Genomic DNA, 26731 nt, shown 5'->3' with positions numbered 1-26731 from the left:
TTTTTTCAGTTTACTTCTGAGGCAATATTGCAATTTTTTGTTTAGTTTAAGCAAAAAAGGCAAAAAATAATTTTATAAAAATATATATATTTTTTTTAATTTATAAAAAAAATATTTGATTTGATTTTAATAAACAGAAACATTTTCAAAACATTTTTTAGTAAACTAAAATAACCTTGGTATTCATATGCAATGTAACTTTATCAATAACTATAAAAAAACATTTGGTCCTAAAGTAACAAGCCCGGTTTTGTACTATACCTATAAAAATCCACATCGACCCCACAGTGCCCTCCCCGCAGTGTTTAGCCTGTCTTAGACTACAGCGTGGAACATGAATTAAAATGGACACTAGTAAGCCACCAGCTAAACGCCAAAGGCTGATGTCATGCAGCGCTGGATCTGTGGAATGAGGTCAGTTTAAATAAAACACACAGACAGCTGAAACTCAACGAGGACGTTGGCTGAATCCGACTACACTTTGCTTCAACCCCCAGTGGAGCTGTCTACAATGACCGCTGCAGTGTGCACGGACAGATCTGACGGTAATCTGATCCCTCGCATCAAAGAATTTAGCTCTGTTTCTGTTTTTCTCATTGCTATAATCAAAAAAGGTTGAATTCTTCATTGCTCTTTGAGTCAAGACATTTGGGATTTTCTCATGTGTTTGGCGAGCACGGCACGCTACGCTGACCTACTCTCAAGAACAGGCCTTTTGAGTTCCTGGGATATCTACAGATGCTTATGTGTGTGCACTGCACCAGAGCCAATCAGAACAGTGTGAAAACGGAGAAAGAATTTAAGATGAGAAATAAAGTACCTGAGAAGTGTCAAGCACATACAGATATTTGCAGCCCCGCACACACCCGGCTTTTTGACTGCAACACAACTTCCTGTACATATACTAATTTCATCTACTTTCTATTCAAGGTGACAAAGTCAATTTCGGATTTTCAGTTTCTCATACAGTGTGTATAATGACATTTTCCCAGTTAAAGCCCCATCTTTCAAACTAAGCTTCGCCAAGTCATGTTGCACACCAGCAGAGTCACATACAGCGCTGGCAGCCTAATGAAAGACGTCAGAACAAAAGCGTTTCTTTCCGACAACATAACGCAGAGCTGCAAAGGAACCGCCGATAACACGGGCCAAGAACTCCAAGCTGCTCGGATACAGAACAACCACGTAATGAGAGAGAAAACAAACATGGAATCAGCCGCTGGGAAAAGACCAGGGATTTGAAATATGTGGATCTGTAACACATGATATACTGTTATGCATCGATATTGTATGTATGCATGTATATGCATTTATGCTAGAGATCATTTTAATGAGTTATGTGATGTGGTTATTCTAGCAAATTGCTCTTTAAGGAATTTCCTCCGTGACTAAAGGAGGTCTGCATTTTTTCTGCCCTCCTGCCATTGAGACTCTTAAAGACAATAAAGATAAAGACAATGAAACAGATGCTAGAAGCTCTTTATAAGCCACTGTTGGCAAATATTATAGGAGAGATGCATGTACAGTATGTGCTGATGAATGTTAAATCCAGCTGTTGATGATTGATTGCCGTAAATTAAAATAGATGATAAAAATACATAAATACATGAAAATGAATTAAAATATAAGCTGTTAAATAAAGGCAGGATTTTGTTCGGCAATAGAAAACAAATAAAAAAAGATTCTTCTATTTGTTTGAAGATTGTTATTTACATGCCAACAAGAAATTATTTACTCTACAAACTCTTTTGCAAGTTTTTGGAGAATGGAGATTCACTCTAAACACTTTCAGTTTGGCAGAAAAGTTATTTTTTCTTGGCAAGTTCAAAACTTTCTAACCACATCATTTTGCCAAAAAAATGATTGCATGATTGTATTTTATATTGACTCACTCATACGCATTGTTTTCTATTCTATTTGTTACCTATTTTTTCTTTATGTATTTAGATCCACTTATTAACTATATAATCTTATTATTGAGAACATCTCTATAATTTAACCTCATCTTTTGAGTTATCAGAAAATCAACCAGAACATAAACATCTTCCAGTTTGTAACTTTAGGACACCGAACAAACATTAGTCTCCCTAAAGAAGATGGAAAGATTTTCATGATGACTGGAGACACGAACACAATGGCTTCTATGTGGAACAGATATTTTGCCTCTGGAAATATTCAACCTACACACACACACACACACACACACACACACACATCTCTTTCAAAGAGAGTGTAAAATAAATGAGGCTCTGAGCCTTTTGTTTCTGTGAAGACAATCTAATCAATCAAAATACAATAAACAAGAGGAGAGACAGAGTAAAAAAGCTGGAAAACAGAAACAAATGAGATATATGTGTATGCAAAGTAGAAAGGCAAAAGTATAACTTAAAGGAACAATTCGTCCAAAAATCACATTTTATTGTTTACTCGTGTTTGTCCAAATGTGTAGGGTTTTGTTCTGAGTAAACCAAAAGGAAAAGTTTAGAAGAATGATTTAGTTTGCACCAGTGCTCTCACGGCGACCCGAGTTCGAGTTTGAAAACAGCCCTTTGCCGGTTCTGCTCCCCTATCTCCACATTAAAATTAAAATGTCCCAAAAAAGAAGAAGAATTTAAAGTCCCCTTTAGGCATATAACGCAATATGTGCCACTCTACAGTACAACTCTGCCATTAAGAGAATTATAAACCAGTACATATAGGAATGTATAATGTCCTTCAGCTTGAAGATGAACTGATGTTATGACTATAGGATAGACAAAACACTATTTAAACACACAGGGTCACTCAGTGAAAGTCTTGGATTCACTGGAGGCCTTGAAAGGAGAAGCAATGGAGCACATGACATGAATATCAGAGAGGAGATCTGAATTGTAAACAAAACACACAAGTGCCTGACAGACATTAAGCAGGTCAGCAACACACATTCCTTTGCAAGTCTTGTTTAAGGCCATAAACGTTTTTTTTTTCTGTAAAATGGTTACTGCTTGTTATAGTCAAAATAATGTGTCTTTGGTTGTGTCTGGTTTCCTCGCAAACACACTTTTTTTTAATTGACTGAGCTTTTCATTTCCAAAACAATTTGTCACAAACAATTTGTCACATAACAACATTCTGTTTTCATGTCTTGCAGTGTCCCATGCTCCATGTAAAACTAAAAATGTCAAGCAACCTGTTTTAATCTATTCACACTCGCAAGGCTCTAACTCAAAAAGGCAATGGGAAACATCTAAAACAGTGGTTCTCAAACTGGGGGCCGTGGCCCCCTGGGGGGCCCCAAGATGGATCCAGGGGGGCCACAGATTTTGTGGCATTTTATGAAATATAGAAATTTATCATAGATTTTATGCAGAAAAATGACACCACCAACCAAAAGAATTGAGGTTCCAGCATTGTATAACTGAATGTTTTTGGTTTAATTAAAATTCTAAGTTTAAGATTATACGTCTTTATATTGGGGGCCGCAAAGCGATGCACTTAACACAAAGGGGGCCTTACACCGAAAAAGTTTGAGAACCACTGATCTAAAACATCTAAAAATGCTAGAGAGAGAGAGAGAGAGAGAGAGAGAACAAGGGATTCCCCAGTAGCTGTGGTGGAAGGATAAGATAAAGTTCCTGTTATCTGACATTCTCCAAGAGCAACACAAAACACACAGGCCTGCCTGAAGTCACATCCTGAAACCGTGAAGACCCCGAACACAGATTACATTGTGTCAAGCGTGTGTCCACTCACTGTCCGAGAGGGAAAGTTCACAATTCTCAGAAGAGGCAGGAAAATATCATTCCATTACTGCATCTCTCCAAAGAGAGATAAAGAGACATGAAGAGAGAGAGATAGAGAGATAGAGAGCGAGAGAGAGAGAGAGAGAGAGAGAGAGAGAGAGAGAGAGAGAGAAATATGCTCGTGGACACATGCCATCAAACCTAACATTTTCCACAGGATCTCTGAAGGACAATAGATGTGTGTCCAGTATGTGATAAAAAACACACACACAGAAACACACACAGAAAGTAACAAACTTTAAACAATAACCCCACAGGCAAAGCACTATAACTGATTCTTAGCACATGTATAGCACTAAATCATCTTACACCGAGAAAAAGTTTCATACATGTGCTGGTTTGTGGACACAAAACCTGTTGCAAACAGGTTGCCTAAATACTGCCCTTGCCTTCCATTGGTCGGACAAACATAGTCCGGCCCAAACCCACTCTACTGGTTGAGCAAATATTAATGTATTTGGCTGATCAGAATTCTCAAACAAAGCTACGTTAAAGGCATCATAGATCTACGACATTCATACTTTCTACGAAAAATCTACAAATGTACAAATTGCTTACTTGTCTCTAAATATTAAAGCTTGTTAAGAACAAAGTATAGGATATTAACATAAAAAAATGACACTTCAGCTTTAAGAAATGTCTGCCAATGTACAGAGTACAGAATAAAATGTTAGGTGTGCGGTGAAACGCCGGACCGCAGTTGCCAAATGCTGTCAGACGGCAGCCGTTGGGAGCATTTGCAGGGCAGCAGCTGAATAACTCACCCCACGCTCTACCGCAACGCATATTTAGGTCAAACAGAAGCAAACTCTGAAACCTTCCCGAACAGTATACTACTCATCAAAAATAAGCAAACTGTACTCAAAACTGTGAAAAACTTCATTTATCTTATAACTTTTAAGTGTGTTTAACTATTGTGATATTTTGAGTTCCAGGGACACAAAAATAATAAGTCACTTAACTCAAAAATTTTAATTATATCTTCCAATGACGTCAGAGCGATTCCCAGCATGCTTTGTGTGGACTGGATAATGGAAGTAAATCTCGAAATAAAGTGTTATTTTATGTATTTATATCAAAATTACAATGGGAGGAGGCTTATACATGTTTAGTATTCTGTTCTATTCTGTTATTTCTTCATGACAACATTGATAAGTGAAACTCAAGTAAATGTAAAATAAAAAATGAAGTTTAATCAAAATGAATTACTTTGAATTTACTATACTTATGTGTTTAGTGTTCTTTACTCAGAAGAATTGAGTTATCAACTTAAAACATTTGTGGAAACTTATTACCACAAAACTTTTGAGTTATCTTAACTTATCGGGGTTTACAGTGTGGGTTCAAACAGCAGGTCTGGACGTTGACAGAGCGGTTCATTTATCAATGTCCATTACACATAAATACATTTTACACACTAATATACTGTATCACCATTGTTGCAGAACTTGCTGAAACAAGTCAGCCAACTACAGACTCGGCCCAATGAACACAATGCTTGGCTAAATATATCCAACTTTCAGTAAAACATTGCAAAAGATGATACTGGAGAGCTTTCCCACAAAGTCCACCTTGAGATGTGGCACAGGTGTTATAGCATGTGGTGCCATAAAAAGACATCAATGACCAGCATATATTGTTTTCCCACACGGTCCCGTCTAACCTGTGATGACAGTGAACAATAGGATAAACAACACACACTGCTGAACTGATGTATGTCGGACATATGTGAGAACAGCTGAATACATTTAGAGCGGGTAATGAAACGAAATGGCTCCAGTGGGCTGTAAAAACGGTTCTTTAGAGAGAAAACTTAGCAAAAAATAGCTTGGAATGACACGGACACTTTGAGGTCATTCACCTCCATCTTATAATCGTAAAGCATTTTACGCATAATCTGAATCCTGATGACGGGGCCAATTCACTTTAACAGAGCAAGTAACAAGCAGGTGACAAGTGAGAAATCTGATTATTTTACATCTATGTCCACATTCACCCAGAAATCAAATTTTCATCATATACAAAATTCTACACATGTTTGTGTATTAAATAGTTGGTTTATTTTTAACCCAGAGTAAAAAAAAATGGTTAAACCAAGATTAAAATTACCCTGGGGTAAAACTGCGAGTACAGTATGAAACCCGAATGTAGTATTTCCAGCCCTGTTTAACACTTAAAACACAACATCCATGTGAATTTACGTGGCCCACTGTAATTACAAATAGCCACCCACTAGCTACACTATATGAGGAAAACATATTATTTAAATATATCACAGTATTTTTCATGAGAGGTACTTCTTGGTCTTATACAACTCATTCCATTTCTTCCAGTCAAACAGGCAGAAAAAAGCCCAGCTCTAATGTAAACCAGTAATAAAACACTGTAATAAGTCTGTCAGAGCTCATGGGACCCAAAACAAGAGCTCTTTTCCTTTCCAAACTCCACAGGAGGTATTTCATACAGCGAAAAAAAAAGGTAACTTCCACAAGAGAAATCCTCTTATCTTCCCAGAATCTTCTTTAAGGTTGGTGAATTAGTTCAGAAAAGTCTGAAGGAACCATCTCGCCAAACGTAATAGTTGAATAAAAGCGACAAAATAGCACAGTGTTGATTATTTATTGGTTGAGAAAGATCAGTGTGAGGTTTTTTGTGAGGGAATCAAAGTTTTATCTGTAGTTAGTGGAGCACAAAGGCCATCTTCTCTCCTGAGTGAACCCAGTCAGCTGCCTTCACAGCTGCTAACAGACGTCCTTAACCGACAACTGATGTGTTCAAAGATGTTCCTTCCCCTGCTGGGCCTAACACACAGTTTGCAAGCAGCATAGCCTCTCTCTCTCTCTCTCTCTCTCTCTCTCTCTCAAATCGCTCAACAAAGCTTTAGATTTTAAGATCCACCCAGAAGAGACACACAGAATCCCTTTGTCCTAATTTCCCATCCCAGCACCCGGAACAGGACAGACGTGATCGCCACAGGGTTCCTAAAAGAAGGTCACCGATAAGAAACCCAAAATTATATGCTGAAAATCATGGAAGTTCTTCGATTAAAGCCTTCATTTAAACTTTTATTGAGCCCTATAAGAAAAAGAAATCACAAATGAGATCTCGTCAATATCTCGTATTTTAGCTGGAGCGCAAATGGAAACTTTTTGCTTTAGCCTCCTAAATCTCAGACATTTCTCTTAAGAAAAAGACTTAAATCTCATAAATGTTTCCAAAAGAAGAGATCTCAACAATGTGACAAACTGAGCTGAGCTCACATATCGTCTGCAATCAAAAGTCAATATTATTGAAGACTTTAATATGTATTTATAATATATACAGCTTTTCACAGCCTTGTTAAGCTCTGAATGATGCCAGAACCTCTTAAAATCTATGTGCAGACACTTTAAGAACAGAGTACAGTACAGTTGTTCTTTTCCATATAGTTATGATGGAGAAACTCCACATCTGGGTTTCCTGTTAGGAAATTCAACAGGATGTTGAAGATGTGAATGCCTTCAACATAACTTCCACAAAAAAAATAGATGGAAAATATGCTCTTGTTTTGGAATTTTTTATCAATTACATTTACCAAGGCAAGCAGCACTATTACAATTGCTCTAGTGGACTTTTTTGTCCAGTAAGGAACCTCCAAGAATAAACTCGCACTTGTAAATACCACTTTCTTTCAGGAAATATAAAAATCTCGCCATAAGATTTATAGAAAGGCAACACAGGATGCCGCAGCTGTGCAACATATGCACATTCAAACAAACCGTCTGCACGAATCTAACCTTAACTCCACACACTGTGACAAACAAGGAAAATATCGTCATATCATGTTATCAGTCATTGCCCACCTACAAACCTCTTTTTAAGCCCTGATGAATCAGCAAGGGTTTAGTTTGCCTATTTCTGCATGTGCACTGGAGATAATGAGATGTGAACCAGGGGGATTTTCCTGTCTGATTCAATCTGGCAACCCAGACTAATGACATCATCAGGACACCGCCGACAGCCCTCTGCGCCTGACACCGTTGACACCAAATACCCCAGAGTGCACTAGGGCTGTCTGATTCCAAGCTTCGCCGATAACACAATACAGACGATCACACAAGAACAACTTTATGTCTGCCAAGGTCACTAGACACAAAGAAATGATAACATGTGCTAAAATGCATTGCGTTGACATTAAAAAACAAAACGATAGCTGCTGTTACACACCTGTTGCAGGCTGTCTGCTGTTATCAGTCCAGCACACCATCTATGAACTTGACCTCTGACCCTACCACTATCCCCGACGTGCAGTTAGCGAGAGTAGCATTCCACTGCCCGCATGTCTTAAAAGACACATGCATGACATTTCTTACAGGAAGAAATGTGATTATTTTGATAAATGTAATCTTTAATTGGCTGGTAACTATTAGACTATTTGTTTTCATTTAGTTCTAATATTTTACTTATTTTCACTTATTTCTTATGTCTGAGCAGCATACACATTAACATTCTACAATTTTAGAAATCTGTGTAAAAAAGAATTTAATAACTAGATGACTATAATATTATTCATATATAATATATTCTTATAATTTATAACAATTAAATGGTAATTTTATCTTTTTTTCTTGTACGTATTGCCGCTCAGCTGCAGTCCCCATTCACTTTCATTGCATGTAAAAGAGCAGTAAACAAATTCAACTAATATTCTTCTTTTTCTGTTCAACAGAAGAAAGTCAGTCATAAACAAGAACAAAATGAAGATGAATTCATAACAGCATAATCTAATAGCTTTGCAACTTGAATTTTATGATGACCCGTCCCTTTAAGAGACCAAATCCTAGATCTCAGACTTGCATTAAAATGCATTAGCATGTTCTACAATGTGTTACTCTATCCCAGCTTTGCTGTGAGCAGCTGAACACACAGGAGAGAAATTCAGATATCAGTTACAACCGAGATCCCCAGTCAGCCATCCAGCACTCCATTCATAATCATACCTGATTTACACCCATTTTCCCTCATCTGCTTTCCATCAATTATCTGATCTTTCTCATGGTCCATTAAGCACTTAAGATTAAGGATGATCTTGCATTTAAGAACAGAAGATTCTATCAAACCCGAATAAACCCTTTCTGATTCTTTATCTGCCATGAACGGTCCATTTGGATCTAAGCACTATAGTGTCAGTATACAGACAGAATTTTGGTTCCTCAAAATATAGTACAGGAGATAATACTGCAGTGCATACACAATAAAATATTAATATAAACGTTCTCTAATTGTTTTTGTGGCCGCAAAGTGTCAATGTGTGACTTACAAAAATACCTGAATTACCAAATTTAAAAGAATGACACAAATAAACTAGTAACATTAAAATAATGTATTTTAAGTTTCCCACAGGAACTTTAAAGTTACGAGCGGAAACGGTTATTGCAAACTGTTACCCACTCGCACCTGATATCCTCCTACCCAGGATGCACCTGGGCCATCTGCAGCCTCGCTCAATAATATCCAACTGTATACAACAACCAAACTACACATATTAGGTATTCATTAGCAGATTTATAAAAAAAAACAAGTGGGAGCAGATCAAATTCCAGAAAGGACCACGGCAGTCCGTGTCAGATCTCTGGGGAGAGTGAGTGTAATGTGTGTGAGTGTGTGTTGGGGGTGTTCGCTGGCCGTGCTCGAACATTCCAGCGAGCTGACGCGCCTCTGACACATGGTAACAATTAAAGACGCTGTTGTACGCAGAGAGGACACGACAGAGAAAGAGAGAGAGATATACTAAGCTAAGAGAGGCAGAATATTGCTCAATATCCTCGCATGCTAAAAACAACGCCGTAGTCATTTCTGTCAGGATCGATTCTTGAAATATTCCTGCTAAATATCCCATATTAAAAATGATTCTGAATGCATTGCAGTATATCATGCTTACATTTTTATTTAAAAAATGATAATTTTATACATATATTATGTTGTTACATAAAAAACACTCACTACTATTTTCAACTAATTAATGCAGAATACAGGGGAAAAAAGTACAAATCCTGCATTTTGTGATATTGTATATTTTTCATGCACCAGCTATTTATTGACTTACTACCCAAATAACCTATAGCAACCCCCCCCCCCTGCAGTCTGTGTCTGTCGGACTATTTAAAGCACCTGTTACTAAATGGATCACAGAGCCCAGCTGTCTATCTATCAATCACTCACTCACTCACTTACTCTCAGAGCAGCTAAACACTGAAGATTACTGTCCCAAAGCCATCATCACCACAAACAACTCAAAAATCTTTTTTATATATATAAAGCTTACAATAAAAAAACTTGGTGACCAAATTTACAATAGAAGTACCTTTTTCACATTCCTTATTAAAGTGTATGCTTTAATTTGATGTTTTATTTCTTTAGGTCATTAAAGGAGTAGTTCACTTCAAAAATTGCTCCCATTGCCTTTCCATAGTAGGAATAAAAATATGGAGAGTCAATGGGGGCGAATTTTGAAGTGAACTACTCCTTTAAAGGGAAGGTGCACCCAAAATAAAATTTCTGTCATTATTTACTCACCCTCTAGTCATATCAAACCCATATGATTTTCTTTCTTCTGCAGAACACAAAAGAAGATGAATGAAGGAACGTACAACGGCGGTATCCATTCACTTCTATTGTATGGACACAAAACCAATGCAAGTGAATGGGTACCACTGTTGTGAATTTACCAACATTCTCTAAAATATCTTCTTTTGTGTTCTGCGGAAGGAAGGAAGTCATAGAGGTTTGACATGACAAGAGGGCGAGTAAATAATGACAGAAATTTTATTTTTGGGTGAACTATCCCTTTAAAGGAGTAGTTCACTTCAAAACTTGCCCCCATTGACTCTTCATAGTAATTTTGGGTGAACTATCCCTTTAAAGAGCACAGTACATAACTTTTTGCATTTATGTCCCTCACATTTCTGTCTTGTTATGTATGTGAACACATAGCTACAAATTCTCACACTGCATGAGTGACCTACAGATAAAATAAATGAGGTGAGTGGTGTTTCCTGTACAGCAGGCCAAGCCCATGTGACACTGTCACACACACACATGGTTTCTTGAACGAGAGTGTGAGCTTTTCCTGCCTGTCACCGTACACTCACAAAAGGGGGAGGGGTTATGAGAATCAGGTGCCCTTCTGGAAAGATCCGTCTCATAACCAATGACAGCCGGACTGAAAGCACTGCTGCCTTGTGCCAGACGCTTGTCTCGTTTCCTTGCATCTGTACTGGAGGCCACATGTAAGGAAAATCAAGCCTTTGTTGTCCAATCAAAAACAGCCTCAATTATTCTGTCCCTGTCATCTGTTAAATCATTTGTCTGCTTTTATTGCATTTTACTTTTTTGCTTTTGGCATACACTTTTATCCACACTAACACACTACACTAGATTTAAGCTGTGTTTTATGAGTACATTCATTGCCTGGTAATCGAACCCACAAGAATCCTCATTCCACCAATCTCTATTCCCAAACCTTCCATTATTACAAAGTTGTTGGGTGTCTAGTTGTTTTGAGTATTTTGCCACGCTGCCAAGACCTGACTGCCACCTATTAGCCAACAGAACAATCGTACACTTTCCCTGCTGCAAAAACACCAACACTGACCCTGAAGCAGATTCAATGGACCTTTATTTACAACACAATCAACATAATAGAGAAAAAGGCATCCTGTTTATTACATAAACATGCCTGATCACAGTTATTTGGTATAAATCAAAACAACAGCCTGGCCCTCATGTAATGCTTACCTCTAAAAACTCACCTAGCCACATTTAAAAACACTTAAAATAAGTTATATCATCAAACTATTAGGCATCTGCAAAAAAACGATGCTCGGACCTTTTCTCATAAAAGATCAGCCATGGTTTATCAAATCTGCCCATACTTACTGGTGATGATGTAATGACACAGACATTACAACTAATATGAAAGGAATATGGTATGTTCTAAAAATCAACTTCCTGGCAATTAAAAAAAGTTATCAGGAAGCACGCAATCTAATCAATGGTCATTTCATGACCATAGATGAAGAGTTTCCTTAGGATCTATTTATCTATGTTTATGATAGGCTACTACATAGGCTACTAAGTATATTACTAATTATTATAAAAGTAACAATTACTAGTAATTACTTACCAGAGAACGATTTCATGAATCTATTTTGTCACTTAATAATCTTTAAAAACTAGAATAAAGCTTTATTTACTGAATAACATTATTTCAGTGTAAGGCTTAACAGATAATTATCTAATGTACATTTCAATAGTAAGAAATGTGATCAAACTTTCAGCCAAATATTGTCATACTTAAATATGCATGAACTAATAATTCATTTATAACTGTATGTTTATTAATAAAAGTGTTCATAAATATTATGCACAAATGGCATCATGGATAGTTGGACATATGAATGACCCACGTAAGACGAACATATGCTGCCAGGCTTCGTCAAGATCTTTCATTGTCTTTCACTAAGGGAAGGAAATAAAAGTGTGGATAACCCAACATGATGCATAACTATTTTCATAATTATGATAAAAAGCAACTAAGACTTAAATATTCACTTTAAAGAGGTAAATATAGACTGACTCAAAAACGCCCCCTAACCCTGAGCCTCATACACGCAAGTTTCCCTCGCACCCCAGTGAGTTTACACAAGTTCATAAAATATCACTTACCTATCGATACTAGCTTGATATGTTCCCTTTCTAGAAACTCTAGCGCGACGGACACATTCTCCAGTTTCATCTGTCTGAAATTGGGTCTGGAGTGATATTTTCGGTACATTTTCTTCTGACTGAGAACTTCCAGGAGCCCGATGAGCTTGAGCCCGTCGCTCAGGTCTTTCTGCAGGTCGTTGATCTTCTTGTTGATACATTTCAGGTGCTCGTTGCACCATCTGGTGAAGGTGTTCTGCTGGATCTTCTTCCAGGGCGCATCTTCCGCCAGGTCCTTCTCCGTGGCCGGCATCTCCTCGTCCAGGTCCTCGCCGTTGTCCGTGCCCTGATAATACTGCGGCGGCAGCTGCTGGTCGTAGTATGTATTATTACTCATCATGTTTTTTCAGATTTTAGCGTGCCCCCTTTATACTGGAATCAGCGTGCGAAACTTCTACAGGGGGAGCGGGGCAGTGCCAGGCGCGCGCGCGCGCTCTCGTGTGGAAAAAAGACGTTTAAAAGTTGGAAGCGATTGTGAAAAAACTCACAAGAGCGGAGATTTCGGTGGTTGTTGAAATAAGAATCGAATCGATCTCGAGCCGCTTGTGTAGAGAGACCGCAAGATTCCGTTTTTCCGTTATTAATTTTCAAATTCAAAATTTCAAAACTGTCTTAACCGCCGCTTTTAAAAACGTGAAACACCGCGAGATAAAGCTCGTTCTTTACAAAATACCCACAAGTCTTTCTATATCAAAGGAAAGAAAGACGGGAAAGTGGCGCACGGCAGAGAGGAGCGCGGCTTCGTATAGCCCACTTGAGTAGTTAAATGAAGCGCTTTAAAAATCTGAGACCCCTCCAGGAGCGCACACACGTCAGGCTGTTGGATTTCCTGGTATGCAGCTGTCATCATGACCATATACAACTTCAGGATGGGTGATTCTCTAATCTGGCCGAGATAGCGGATACGGGCGCCCGATTGGGCGACGCGCACGGCGGGCAAGGGCTATTGGATAGACCTCCCGAGCGCCGCGACAGTTGGGACGCTCATATTTATTTTTAGGAACACCAAATTTGGCGCGTGGGGGGGCTGGAGTTAGGCTTGTTGTAAAAGTTATGTGCTCTCTTTTAACAATTGGGGCTGGGAAAAGCAAATGACAGCATAATTCAAATGAAGTCAGTGAGACATTTTAACACAGTGTGCTAAATACCCACCCAAGTAATAAATAATACATGACGGTTTATTAATAAACATAATATGGCCTCAATTGACAAAACTCTATGCTGGTCAATGAAGTCACCGGGCCTATTCATGGTTTCAAAAAATCTTCCGATTGTTTCCAAAAGTTCAAATATACAGTTAGTGAGAGTAAATGTTTTATGCAGAATTCAAAATATTTTGGCTCTTAAGGTCATAAAACTTAATTTTCAAATTAAGTTGGGTTTTCATTACTTTGGTATTCAAATATGATTAATAATTGTAGTAAATGAGTTTTAAAAGTTTATTTTAGCTGTGGGTTGTGTTAATGTAATATATCGGTGAGACTGGGACCATTTGTCACACTTTTTACCACGTCTAAATACCTTTATTTCTTAGTTTAAAAATACCTATTAAACTTTTATAGTTGACATTTGACCTTGAAATTTTATTGATACTGTATAAAAAAAATTCTAATTTAGAATAACCTTGAACTAACTGATTGACTAACATACAAACAACACACATAACCAAACATACAAGTACATGTAAGCTATGTATCCCTTGTAGCCCTTGTGACAATTTTCCCCAGCCCCCCTCTAAAAGGCAGTACATAGTAAACAACGTCATTTTAGCCCCCAAAATAACTTTTTACAAGCTCATGGCCTCAGGTCATAGTGCTGTCAGATGGCACAACCTGGAAGCTTGTGACATTTGACATGTTGATATGGTTTAAGCATCTTATGACAAAATTGCACAATTGGTGCACAACACAAAGTGGAGCAATACAACAGTCATGCAACTGATTTCATTCAACTAACAATCATTGTGAATCTATTTCGAACTGTGTGTTTTATATGTATTAATGTGCAGTATGCGTTGTATATTTTGAGTGTATAACTGTATGATGAATAGTCATTTTGTTTTTGCCCCTGCTGTGAATGGTGACTAAACCATATACAGGCACATGGTTCACTTTTACAGGAAAAGTAGGAACCCCCACGGACACCCTGTTGAGTCATACCCCCTTCACCCCATATCCATATTTCAAATTGTCCACTGAAAACTAACCATTCCCAAACACTGACACCAAAAATTGTTCATGTGCCCACAATGATGTCACACCCGTGACTCAGTACCTCAGTGTGTTGATCTCATCAATGATGTGACACATGCAATTCAAGCATCTCAGCATTTCTGCAGCCTTGCAAACTTCGAAAAGACAGAAGAAAAACAAAGATTGTCATGTAATCAAAAACAAATCATTAGATGCATACAGATTTGTGGAACTCACACATTTTCAATCTAAAAGCAGTTGACAAATGACAGAAATAATTGATTACATACAGTACATAAAATCAGGATGCTATTGATAAACTACTTTATTGTTGCCTGTTCATTTACAAAATATACATGATTAGCAAAATACTCGAAACTTTATTATATCTTTTACATAAATGCCTGTTAAGGCAGGACAACATATAAACATGTCAAAGACACAGTACAGAACAGTTACAATTACACGACCGCATACTGTACACACAAGCAGCAGCAGTGCCACAACGTCATCAACACTTCCATACATTTATTACTCTCCAGATCCCAGTAAAGCTCCACTGACACATGTCCTAAATATATCATTCTCAAAACAACTCAAACTGTGAGACTGAACAGATGATAGACACTGGACTGGTTTGGAAAAAGTATGGCCAATTTTAAGTTATATTGGTTTTATCCACAAAGTAACTCTGACTTAATAAAATACAACAACAAATACTGACTTAATAAGACAACAGAACACAAATCACATCAGCCTTTAAAGATCTTAAACACAAAACAGATTTCACATTGCAACAGAACAAACTGGAATTTTAACAACCATTTCGGGTGAGTTGCAGATTTGGACAGTTCATGCTACTGTAGATCTAGTACACAATTGTTACATGTGCTAAAATCTAACACTGGTTTCTATCACTCTGCATGCAGAATCTCTACTGCAACGGACATGCACATATGCAGTCTGTAAATACTACATCATTTACAAGTGTTGAGTCGAAGAGTGTTGAAAAATAGCTTGTGTTCGTCTCGTCCAAAACATAAAATATGCTCTTTATCTGACTATATTCATCATCATTAGTCGGCTACTTTTGATGTACAATTATAAGTTCACATTACTATATTAATGTAAAAAGCAACATTCCAAACAAAACAGTAACAAACCTCCTAATAGAGTGCAGGACAAATACCACATTTTTATTTTAAAGACAAAGAAGTCACTGTGAGGCATGCACTGCCTTATAGAAACAAGTCTAAGCATTGATACATTGAACACTCAGTTGTGCTACCATTGAGTTCTGCATTTATCAACAGGATATTAAAAACAGCACTGGAACAAACTTTGGATACTGCAAATACCCAAACAGTGAATCTCAGCGCAACTAACGCCATATCTGAGAGACTGAAAACCATGCTACATAGAGATGCACCAGTTCACTGCCACAATGCTAGTCAACCGTCTAGAAGCAAATATTTCTACTAGGATTGAATTTTTTGTGTGTTGTTGAAAGCGTCTAAAACACTAGGTGAGGACAACTCGTCTTCATACAGTAAAGATTATACAGTAATAGATATTAACGTGATAGAACAACAGTACCTCAAGTCTCATTCATTCACCAAGAAATGAATTCTGTGAGTTATATTCATTTTTATACAAGAAAGTAATCTTGTAGTCCATACAAAGACTCCAAAAAATAAGTGTCTGGAAATTACAGAGACCTTTGACATAAAAAGCTACATATGTCTCGTCAAACATCATTAGTTAAGGATACATCACTTAAGACATGTTTTACAATACCATAACTTTTTTGGTGAATGTAGGTTTGTATTTATAGCTGTTCTCGTTTGCTACAGATTTGAATTGCATTGTGAGCAAAAGTTCCTTTTCAACATGATTTTATGACAGTGGTTCTCAAATGGTTTGCATCAGGACTTAGATTTAACATTGAGATTTAACAACCAACAGAGAATCAAAATACTGACACTAAATTTTAAATTAATACTGACACTAAATTTAATAACAACACAGGCCTAACATGCAAAATGTTTAATGAATAAATGTAATATAACGTGAATAGGAAATTAGACAATACTTTAAAGGCTAAGCAACAGCAGAAATTTGTACATTTACTGCATTTATATTGTTGTTCTCAGTATAAATGATTCTGTGATTTACTGCATTCAGAATAATTTTCCCCAGCTGTGATCCTATCAAAACAAACCTGCAACCAGTTTTGGGTCGTGACTCACCAGTTGAGAACCACTGTTTCACAACATTTTGGGCATTCTGTAACATCTTGCCTACTTTGAACTTCAAGAAGAGAAAAAGCTCATTTGCATCATTATGCAAAGACCATATACTGTAGATACATAATATGTGTTCAGTCATTGCAAACATGCAAAAAGGAGCAAATAAACCTTGGATTATATCATTGCATCAATGGAATCATGGTACATCTGTGCTAGTTCATTACATGTGCTTTCAGAGCTACAGTAGTGTATACATTAGTCGACCTTTGTACAAAAATAATCCCCAAGCTTTATAGCATCATTTATCAGTCTATACGCACAAAATCAATCTATATACGTATATATAGGCCCGGTTTCACAGACAGGGTTTAGTTTAAACCCGGACTAACCCTTAGTGAAATTAAGATATTTAAACTACTTTTATAAAAATGCCCTAGTAAAAAACCTAACTGGTGTGCATCTTGAGACAAAACAATGGCGCTGATATACTTTAAGTTGTTTTAAGGTGAGTTATTTTCAGTTAAGACTGCTCAAACATTCATTTTAGTCTGGGATTAGCCTTAATCCTTGTCTGTGAAACCGGGCATTAACATCTTGGAATAAACAATTTAGATACAAAAATATAAGTCATAAGTGAAGAGCATCTTTACCTGCTGGGATAATCTTAACTCACCTCGTCCCCCTGAATTTCTAAAACTCTGGATTCTTTTCACCACAAAAAACAATAGCTTTCTTCAAAACACAAAAATAACACACAGTATACATTACGTGAGAATTATCTTTGATAGCATACAGTGCCTTGTACATTTAAGAAAGAAAACATGCCCTAAAAAGTATAAAGAACGTTGTTTTTTCACCTAAACACAAATGACTGACAGTAATTGTGACTTTAATACAGTACAGAATTATTAAGAATGTCAGGGAAGATCCAAGAAGGTTAAACAAGTACTGCATGCTCCTACCTAATTGAAAATCAATTTTCTGCATCCCAGCGTTGCTAAGGAACGGTAATCCTTTGGGGTCCACAAAAGAATTTCTGATAGACAGAAAGGTAAAATGTGCAAACATTCTATTGAAAAGTAAAAATAAGGCAAATAGTTTCTGGAGGACCATTGAAATGGTCAATTGTCCATTAAGGACGGAAAATAACGTATGAAACGGGGAGCTGGACCAATCAGCAGGAGTTCTTCTCCACGGTATCAGTGATTGTAGCACTGCTAGTCGAAACAAATATGACTGTCTACAGAAGCAGAACAAAGCAGTTGAGACAGCAAACAACCAGCATTACAATGCACATCAAAAAGCGTCAAATTTGGAAGCAGCGTGTCACTGTGTTTCCATATGACACTGGTGCATGATGGTTTCGATTCCCATCTGTGGTTAAATGTGGTCTAGGTGATTGTGTACCATGGGTTGAGCTGATGGTTGTGGATGAGGTCACTTCCTGTCCAGCTCTCAGGCCAGGGCTCTGGTCAAACAGGGAATGAGTAGAACTGCTGCTGCTGCCACGGCAACAACCATCACCAGGTTCCAGTCTCCCTCAATCTCCTGAGGTTAAGAGGAAGAAAATAATGACAGAGGGCAAAGGTCACATGACAGGGTGATTGAAATCGGAAGTTTTAACTTAAAGCGTCCCATGAAATTAAGACTTGAATTTCTGTTAGCATATACATAACTTTGTATATGGAGGCACAACTTTTGTCACCCTCATGTGATTCTAACCTGTATGACTTTCTTCTGCAGAACACAAAAGAAAATGTTTAAAGACCCCGGTGGTGAAAAATCTAGTTTTTAATGTTGTTTATATGTTTTTGTGGTGTTTTTAATGTGCTTTAAGACAAACCATGTGCATATGTATCATTTTAAACCACGGCTGAGAATTTTCTTCATAAAACTGCAGTTTACCAAAAAAAATGCAGTTTGAAATTGCCCCAGTTAATGACGTCATAAACCTGTAACCAATCACATCACACCAAACTCATTTGACCTCTGTGGATCAGCAGTTTCAAGCATAAGTATGCAAAGATGGCGCATAGATTCGGGCTGAAACAATCGCTGCACTGCTGTGTCAGCTCTCAGTTTCACTTTCAGTTTTAGCAGCATCTGAACTGCCGAGTGCGATTAAATGGAGGCGGGGCTAATTTGCATATTCATGTCTCTGCGTATACTTAATGAATCTGAGGTGTAGTTACATTCAAGCGTTTTTAAGACAGATAATAATTTTCGCAAGAAAAATATGTAATTTGGATGGTCAAAGATTATAGTTTTAAGGGGTAAAATTATCTACCACAGGGGGACTTTAAAAGAATATTGGTAACTAAATGGCACTGGCCCACATTGACTTTCATTGTATGAACACAAAAAACTGAGACATTTCTCAAAATATTTTTTTTCCACTGAAGAAACTGAATAAAGTCAAAGGTTTGAAGGGTGAATAAATGTTTACAGATTTAGCATTTTTGGGTGAATTATCCCTTTAAATGTACTTTTTCTTATAAGCAGCCCTGACGTTTTCCTTGTATCATCATACATGACACAAAACCAATAAAACTGCCCAAATCAAAATAAAACCGCAAATGTTTTTGGCTAGAGGACACCAATCGAGGCTACAAGACGGATCTGGTCCATATTTTAACCATCTAACGCAGTTTTAATGAATTATCCAAGGGCTTGTTGTTTATTTCCAATAATCCGCTGTAATAGCACTAGACACGAGACCTAAATATACCCATCTAGAAACCTGGAGAGACGCAAAGCCAAGAGCAATGACCCAGTAAACACTCCAATCACTTTCACACACTCGCTCTCCTGCATACTCCATTTCTCTTTCTCTCTCTCTCTCTCTCTCTCTCTCTCTCTCTCTCTCTCTCTTTCCATCTGGCGTTGTGAGATTGGCAGCAGAAAGCACATGCCTGTCCAGGGAAGTCAAGCACTGTGTGTGTGCATTGCTGGCTTTGGTCAGCCCTGCTGGGCAGCCGAACTGAGCCGTGCGGTTGAAATCAGAGTTCTGCGTGTTTTGGCCGGGATAATACTCTGATAATAATGACTTTTTGTCAATCATGCGAGCTGATTTCACTGATGGTGATGAACGCGCTGCAGTACCTTTTTAAAGCATTTCAAACATGAGAATGATGATTTTTGTTTTGTGTACTGTAGCTACTATCGTGTAATCTAGTAAAATTTGGCAATGATTGACATTACATTTGTGCAGTTGGCACACTTCAATTCATTCTGACATACAGTACAATCAAACTCATGACTTTGGCATTCCTAGAACCATGTTGACCCAATTTTCTACGTTTTCTATGTCGACTTCTTTTTGTTTCTGCTCAGTTCAAGGTTTTGAACCTGCTTGAATAAAGTTCTATTCTGTCCAGTAATCAATGCAAGAAATAAAGATAAATAAGTTGTCCAGAGGATTTTGTTTTATCAGTTACACTTTAGCAAAATCTTATCATAAGCATTCCACCCATAAATGCTTATGATTTTATCATTTTGGTTCTGTTCTCCTAAGTCTAAAAGTTTGTCCTGCAACAAGAATTAAGGCTTGCATGTGTATAAGAAGTGTCTGTTCTTTCAGACGATTGTGAAACAATGTGCACATCCATAAAAGGCCCTCATAAAGACTGTGGCAGTCTGGCCTACAGCAAAACAACAACAGCTATGATTCATTATGTCGTATAAAAAGTGACATTTTGTCCAGGATAAGGATGAAGTTTACAGTACAGGAGGGACAAAAAAGCTTGTCTCTGTTCTCGTAGAGAAAGAAAAGGCAAAGTCATACCTTTCCCCCTTTAGGACAAGAGCTCCATCCAGCAGCACCATATCAGGCCCATTATTACAACCATTCCTATGAAGGGTATGGAGAGAATAGGGGACTCAGACGAAGGAGTGGAGCTCTGAGGAAAAACACAAGGGGGTGCAGGGATGGAGAGAGGAAGAGGAGGAAGTGGAAGTGATAGAGACAAACGAAAAAGAATGACAGACGTAAAAATAAACATATGGTTACACATGGGAGGTTTGTGCACATGTCGAAAAACAAGTAAATCAAATATGGAAAACAATAAAAAAAATTGAGAGAAAGAATGAGTGTGAGGATGAAAGGGATACCAAACACAACAAGAGATAGATAGATAGATAGATAGATAGATAGATAGATAGATAGATAGATAGATAGATAGATAGATAGATAGATAGATAGATAGATAGATAGATAGATGCCAGCAGTTTAAAAAGAATCATCAAATTTGTTTGGAATTTGATATAGTGCCGTGTGCATTGTGAGCGTATGGTTGTTTATGGCATGTATGTGTATGCAGTGGTCAAAAAGCAACAGAACAAAGCGATGGAACACCACAAGAGAGCAGGGAAACAGGAAAGTACACCCAGATTAGATACACAGCAAAGATGGTTAAACACAAAATGGAAACCTTGTGCTCGATTCGAGCCTCCGGCATATGAACGGTGAGCCAAGGTTGCCATCTTGGCATTTAAAGATCCTTGCCCACACCGCACAGCCAGCCCAATCTGTTAAAGGAATGTTCCAGGTTAAATCGATCGACTGTGACAGACAAATCCTTGCATGATTGCTCCATAGACTTACAGTGTACATGCAACTGTCAAAGTGTATTTGCAAACTGAGGGACAAGACAAAACAGAGCACAAGAGCGAGAAGGACCTTCCAAAAACTGTTCAAATTCCTTTATTTATATAAAGTTGACATGTGGCTTTTACTTTTCTTAGAGTTGGTATTAAAGGGTTTTTACTTTAGGAAACTTATCTTTTTGTTATAAATCAACAGCATATCACATGAAGAACTTAAAGTAGCAATCCGTAACTTTTGCCTTTTTATCTCTGCTTGAAACATTGCAGGTTACTTCATATAGGCTGACGTCACATGGTGTCAAACTGACATTTCCAACAAAATTGTAGGCTTACCCGACAGCTCAAATGAGAAAAAGTAATATAAGCTTACCATTGCGAATTTGGGTGAAGTAAAAATAAAGTAAGTACTACAATTGCTAAATAATTGATTATTGATTATTTCTAACCCAAAAAAAGTTACGGATCGCGGCTTTAACTTGGAACATTCCTTTAAAAGATTATGGGGATTGTAGGCAGCAGAACAGTGTGAGTGAGGGGCTATCCACACTAATAAAGACCCCGTGAAAGCCTGACCGGTATTTTCTTTTCTGTGTTAATGCATTTCCTATAATAAATTAAAAAGGTAGAACATATCAAACACATTTTCCCTTTTTAAGTAGCCAATAGCTTTAGTTAAGTCACACCCATGATTTATTCATTGGTTTGAGTCATCAACATTTTTGTTCCGTTTTCCCAGAAGAGAAAAGCTGTCATTTTATATGCATTTATAGTTAGCTTTTACAAGTACATTAGAATACAGTAATGACCTGGCTAATATATGCATGGTCTAAAAGTCCCCAAAAATTTGAATTCTGGGGGCTTTCTGATTTCATGGGGTCTTTAAACTAGTACTATGGATGACGAATGATTGACATGGGACACGATACTCAGACTGGACAGACTCTTTACTTGGAGAAGTCTTACATTTGGAGTATCAATGGTGGAATTTATAAGAAAGATCTCTATGGCGAATCATTTTTCAGTACAGGGGTTAGATAGACCTCTATGTCAGTGCACATCGTACAAACACAAAAGCAGATTAAATAAGCGTTATTATTTCGCTACAGTGGATCAAGAACATTAGCTACAAGAGGTTTGACAAACACAAGACGAGAAAAGACACACAGCCCAGAATCAATGTGTGTGACAAAAACATCCCAAGGTGAAACACAGACACTCGTCCGAGAATGGCAGAGTGGTTTAGTAGACAGGATGCGCTTTGAAAGACAAGCACTGCTGGCGCTTGATCCCACATGCAAACATTAGTCATGTGCAGAGCATCTTCAAACGCTGACAACATGTAGGCTGATGGAGTCATGGTTTCATTCGGCTGAAAATATCTTGACCTGCTTGCTGTGTGAGTAATGCCTACTTGTGTTCACTATGATGATTTATTTAAGGTAAGGTCACATTTTTGTCAGCATGGTTCTCAAGTTCCTGAGAGATTGTTGTGGATCAGTGTGTATGACTGATGTCCAAAGCCCTTTAGAACCCCTCACCTGAGCCTTCCTTCCACCCAACCGATCTAGCTCCATCCTACAGCGCTGCAGCTCCGCCTCCAGCCCCGCCCTCTCCCTCTGGCTGCACTCGTAAAGCCCCTGAAGTTCAAGAAGCTCTCCTTTGAGTCCCTCACACTAAAAGAGAAACAGATATAAAGAAACGAACAGAAAGCGTGAGATAAAGGGATCTTTCAGTTTAATTCTACGTGTAAAAGTTCATTTGTAGATGTGCTATACCTCTCTCTGAACCTGTGAGGCTTTCTCCTCAGCTTGCTTCAGCTGGTCTTTAAGAGAAAACACTTCAGAAAATCCTCCACTCCGGCCCGTCGGGGTGACGGGTTTCCCCTCAAACGAGATGTTCTTCTGGGTATAGGCGTCCACCCATTTTCCACCTTGTTCTACCCCCAACGTGCTCACGTAAGCTTCGGTCTTCTCCTCCTTTTCTCCGTCATTTTGTGTGTCATCTCCATCGTTCTGTTCCGTTGTTAAGCTCAGATATGAGTCACTGGAGCTTTGAGGATGAAAACAGGCAGTGGTCATTTATTATCCATAGACACATGTTGTGATGCGTGTTAATCTAATAGATTTACTTTGTTATGGGGGTATAATTATTAAATGACATCGTCGCATGTGTGTGAAAACCGCACTGCAGTACTCATCACCAATTCTCTCATCATCATTTATTCACACTCTTGGAAATTCTGTTTAATCTTTCTCTCTCTCTCTCTATAAGACAGAAGCGTATGTTCAGATGAACAGATGAACTATATTATAAATATTGTTTCATGCTGCTTTGAAACACTTCCTTCTAAATTGTTTACTGAGTGTGCATTAAAGGGACAGTTCACCCAAAAATGAAAATTCTGTCATGAATTACTCACTCTCTAGTTGTTCCAAACCTGTATATATTTCTTTGTTTGGTTGAACACAGGGAAAAATATTTGGACGACAGCATTGACTACCATAGTAGGAAAAACAATGGCATTCAAAAGTGCCCCAGAACTGTTTGCTTTCCTACATTCTTCCTACTATGGTAGTCAATAGGGTCCAAAAACAGTTTGGTTACAAGCATTCTTCCAAATATCTTTCTCTGTATTCATCAGAACAAAGAAATGTATACAAACTCGAAGGTGAGTAAATGGGTGAACTATCCCTTGAGACAAATAATGTCTAACAAATATAAAGGTTTGACCTAATTGTAATCGGTGTTTGATTGACAGGCTGTGTGGCCAATCACCTGGCTCTCTGCTGTTCTAGCATCTCAAGTTTCTCAGAGAGCTGCTTGTTGCCATTTTTTAGCGTCTGACACTCGTCCTTCAAAGAGCGACACTCCTCCATCAGTTGGTCCACATCACCTGTCCAATCACAATGTAAATCAGAACAACAGCTGCCGGTCAAAGCCTGAGAGGAAACGACACTGACAATTTCAAGAATGGAATACTAGCTATAGAATTTAATGTATACATGTTTGTTATTATGTCAAATAGCAATGCATAACGTAATGATAAACATTTTAAACAGTAATATGTTAAAATACCATCACATGACTTCATTGTTGTATGTTTAATTAAGCGATAACTGGCAACTATCTCATAATTCTCAGAAACAAGAACAGATTTTCTTTCATCAATGTCTACATTTTTGGCATTCTGATCAAACAGCGAGTGCATAAGACATTATAAATGGCACTTTATTAATCTTCTGTTGCATTTGTCACACTCAGATTGGAAGGTCAAGTTAAAGGAATTGCATTGTGGGATACAGTATTGGGATTCTACATGTATTCTAATAGTAAACATGCATACTGCAAAAAATACTGTGTGTAGTACCACACACCTATCCATGTTCATTTTGGCAGCAAAATTTGATTTAGTTTTAGTCATAGTCTTCTGACGAAAATCCAGATTAGTTCTAGTCATTCTCGTCAACCATTGATTTTTGGTTTATTCACACAAATAATGTGCAGCAGTGAAAAACTAGACATTTCACCAGAGGGCTGTAAATACACAGCAAACCCTGCAACTGGTCTCCATGGAAACAATATTCGTGCCGCAGCAGTTTGACCTGTCAATCAAGAGTCCTGTTTCCCCATCCCCCATAATGCAACATTCACCCCCAAGAGCATTGCCTTCAGTCTGGAAGTATTCTCACGTTCGCAAACAACTCTCTAGCATCTGCATACTGACAGCCAGTGTGTGTATGTGATGTAATTTAATAACCATCAGAAACGTGTGTACTGATAAACAACTTTAATATCTTAACCTCTTCTTCTCCGGCATCTGACCCCAGATGAGAAGGAAGATGAACACATTAACCAAAGACTTCAATGTCCTCTTGTTTTGCGATGAGTTGTACCGATTGCTCCACCAGCGGTTAGTTAAGGCTTGAATACACTACAAGACTTTCAAAATCAGAACAGATTTTTAAAAAACTAGACATCATACACTTGCAGACTTTTTGAACGTTTGTATAGAAAACGATACATGATCAAATCTGCAGACTTGCGCAGACTTTCTGCAACAACTCCAGACTGAAAATCTGAGCAAAAGTCTTGTAGTGTATTCCAGCCATAAATCGTATTTTAACAGATCTTAATATAGTAAAGTTTTAAAGGCAACAGGGGAGCAGAAAGCCGCCCCCGTGCCCTCAGAGACAGAGAAAGATGTCAACACCAGCACCACAGCTCAGACAAATGAGGCTATACGAAGGTCCTGCAGTCTGTCAGAATGTCAAACGCACACTCAGACGATGAGGGAACATACAACGCTTGTAATACACACATATTTGTCAATGTATGTGCATTCTGGGTAAAGCACAACCCATATGTAACGTTTCTGTCAGGTTTGGACACGTTTAATCAGTGCGACGGTCAACGGTGAAGAAAAGCAGATGATGAATTTGTTATGTTGTATTAGTGCTATTTGTGAAATTGTTGGAACGAGGTCGTGTGATATAAAGAAAAGTCTGGCTGGAAAAATTTCAGCTGGCTAACATAAACTTTTTTATCTTGGTGAGGCCTTCTGTTGAATTAATTATTTTCTATCCCTATGAACATAAGCATCACACCCTCCTAGATCTGAACATTTTCACTAACCTTTTATTTGTTTGTTTATTAAGCTGTTTACGTCATAAGGACCACTGCTGTGATGCTCATATGAACAATAGGAGTGTCTGGCCTCTGTTTTGTATACGTACCCTCACCTGCGGCTTTCTCCCGCTCCTCCCTGCATTGGCTCTTCATGCTGATCTCGGCCCTCAGCGTGGTCAGCTCCAGCTCGTACTCCTGTGTGGTGCCGCGCAGACGCTCCAGCTCGGCGCGCAGACGGCACAGCTCCTCCTGCAGCAGAGCGATGTCATTTTCCCGCTCGGCTGCAGCCTCCTCCGCCGCCTGCTGGAGCTCCTGCACCTCCTCCTGAGCTACACGCAGCTCCCCCTGCGCCTCCCAAAGCTCGCTGGCCTTCTCCTCCTCCAGGCTGTCCAGCTCCTCCTGCACCGAGCGCAGCTGGGCTATGGGTCAGAACATCACAGGTGAGATAAGACAACATTTAGAGGAGATACATTTGAGAGTACTAGTGTTATTTTCACAAAAGATGCACACTTAAAGGGACGGTACGCCCAAA

The 26731-nt window shown here is 38.2% G+C and overlaps 2 protein-coding genes across 9 annotated transcripts in view; both read right to left on the bottom strand.

The window, feature by feature from the left end:
• Positions 1 to 13422, bottom strand: part of flncb (filamin C, gamma b (actin binding protein 280)) — a 42524-nt gene extending 29102 nt beyond the window's left edge. For 3 of the 5 annotated variants that reach the window (XM_057324015.1, XM_057324017.1, XM_057324019.1), the window contains exon 1: positions 12489 to 13421. In XM_057324015.1, coding sequence (XP_057179998.1) covers positions 12489 to 12867 — 379 coding nt within the window. In that variant the 5' untranslated portion in view covers positions 12868 to 13421. Of the gene's footprint in view, positions 1 to 12488 lie in introns of all 5 variants that reach the window. The other 2 variants (XM_057324020.1, XM_057324016.1) reach the window with 1 other exon arrangement.
• Positions 13423 to 15020: 1598 nt separating this feature from the next.
• Positions 15021 to 26636, bottom strand: LOC130548082 (coiled-coil domain-containing protein 136-like). Of its 4 annotated transcripts, none has more exons than XM_057324552.1 (7): positions 26313 to 26636; positions 24349 to 24466; positions 23349 to 23622; positions 23112 to 23246; positions 21399 to 21495; positions 20753 to 20818; positions 15021 to 18516 (listed from the first exon to the last, which is right to left on the bottom strand). In XM_057324552.1, exons 1-6 carry the CDS (start codon positions 26350 to 26352, stop codon positions 20763 to 20765), a joined length of 720 nt encoding a protein of 239 aa, XP_057180535.1. In that variant the 5' UTR covers positions 26353 to 26636; the 3' UTR covers positions 15021 to 18516; positions 20753 to 20762. The 4 variants fall into 4 exon arrangements, 3 of the variants coding, with proteins under 3 accessions (XP_057180535.1, XP_057180534.1, XP_057180536.1); XM_057324551.1 differs by having other exon boundaries at positions 26307 to 26635; XR_008961973.1 differs by lacking the exon at positions 21399 to 21495 and having other exon boundaries at positions 26307 to 26633.
• Positions 26637 to 26731: the final 95 nt, after the last annotated feature.

This window comes from Triplophysa rosa, linkage group LG24 (assembly GCF_024868665.1).
Source record: "Triplophysa rosa linkage group LG24, Trosa_1v2, whole genome shotgun sequence".
NCBI classification, from domain to species: domain Eukaryota; kingdom Metazoa; phylum Chordata; class Actinopteri; order Cypriniformes; family Nemacheilidae; genus Triplophysa; species Triplophysa rosa.
The sequence above is the reverse complement of the archived record's forward strand: the minus strand, read 5'-3'. Positions and strand labels throughout refer to the sequence as shown.

Bases quoted from the DNA above. Each gene is read 5' to 3' on its own strand.
- LOC130548082 (XM_057324551.1), bottom strand. From the start codon at position 26,352: ATGAAGAGCCAATGCAGGGAGGAGCGGGAGAAAGCCGCAGGTGAGG. The intron at 21,496-23,111 runs GTGAGGGGTTCT...TTCCTTTAACAG, and splicing joins TGGGTGGAAGGAAGGCTCAG to ATTGGGCTGGCTGTGCGGTG. The intron at 20,819-21,398 runs GTTTCCATTTTG...TACCCTTCATAG, and splicing joins AGGCTCGAATCGAGCACAAG to GAATGGTTGTAATAATGGGC.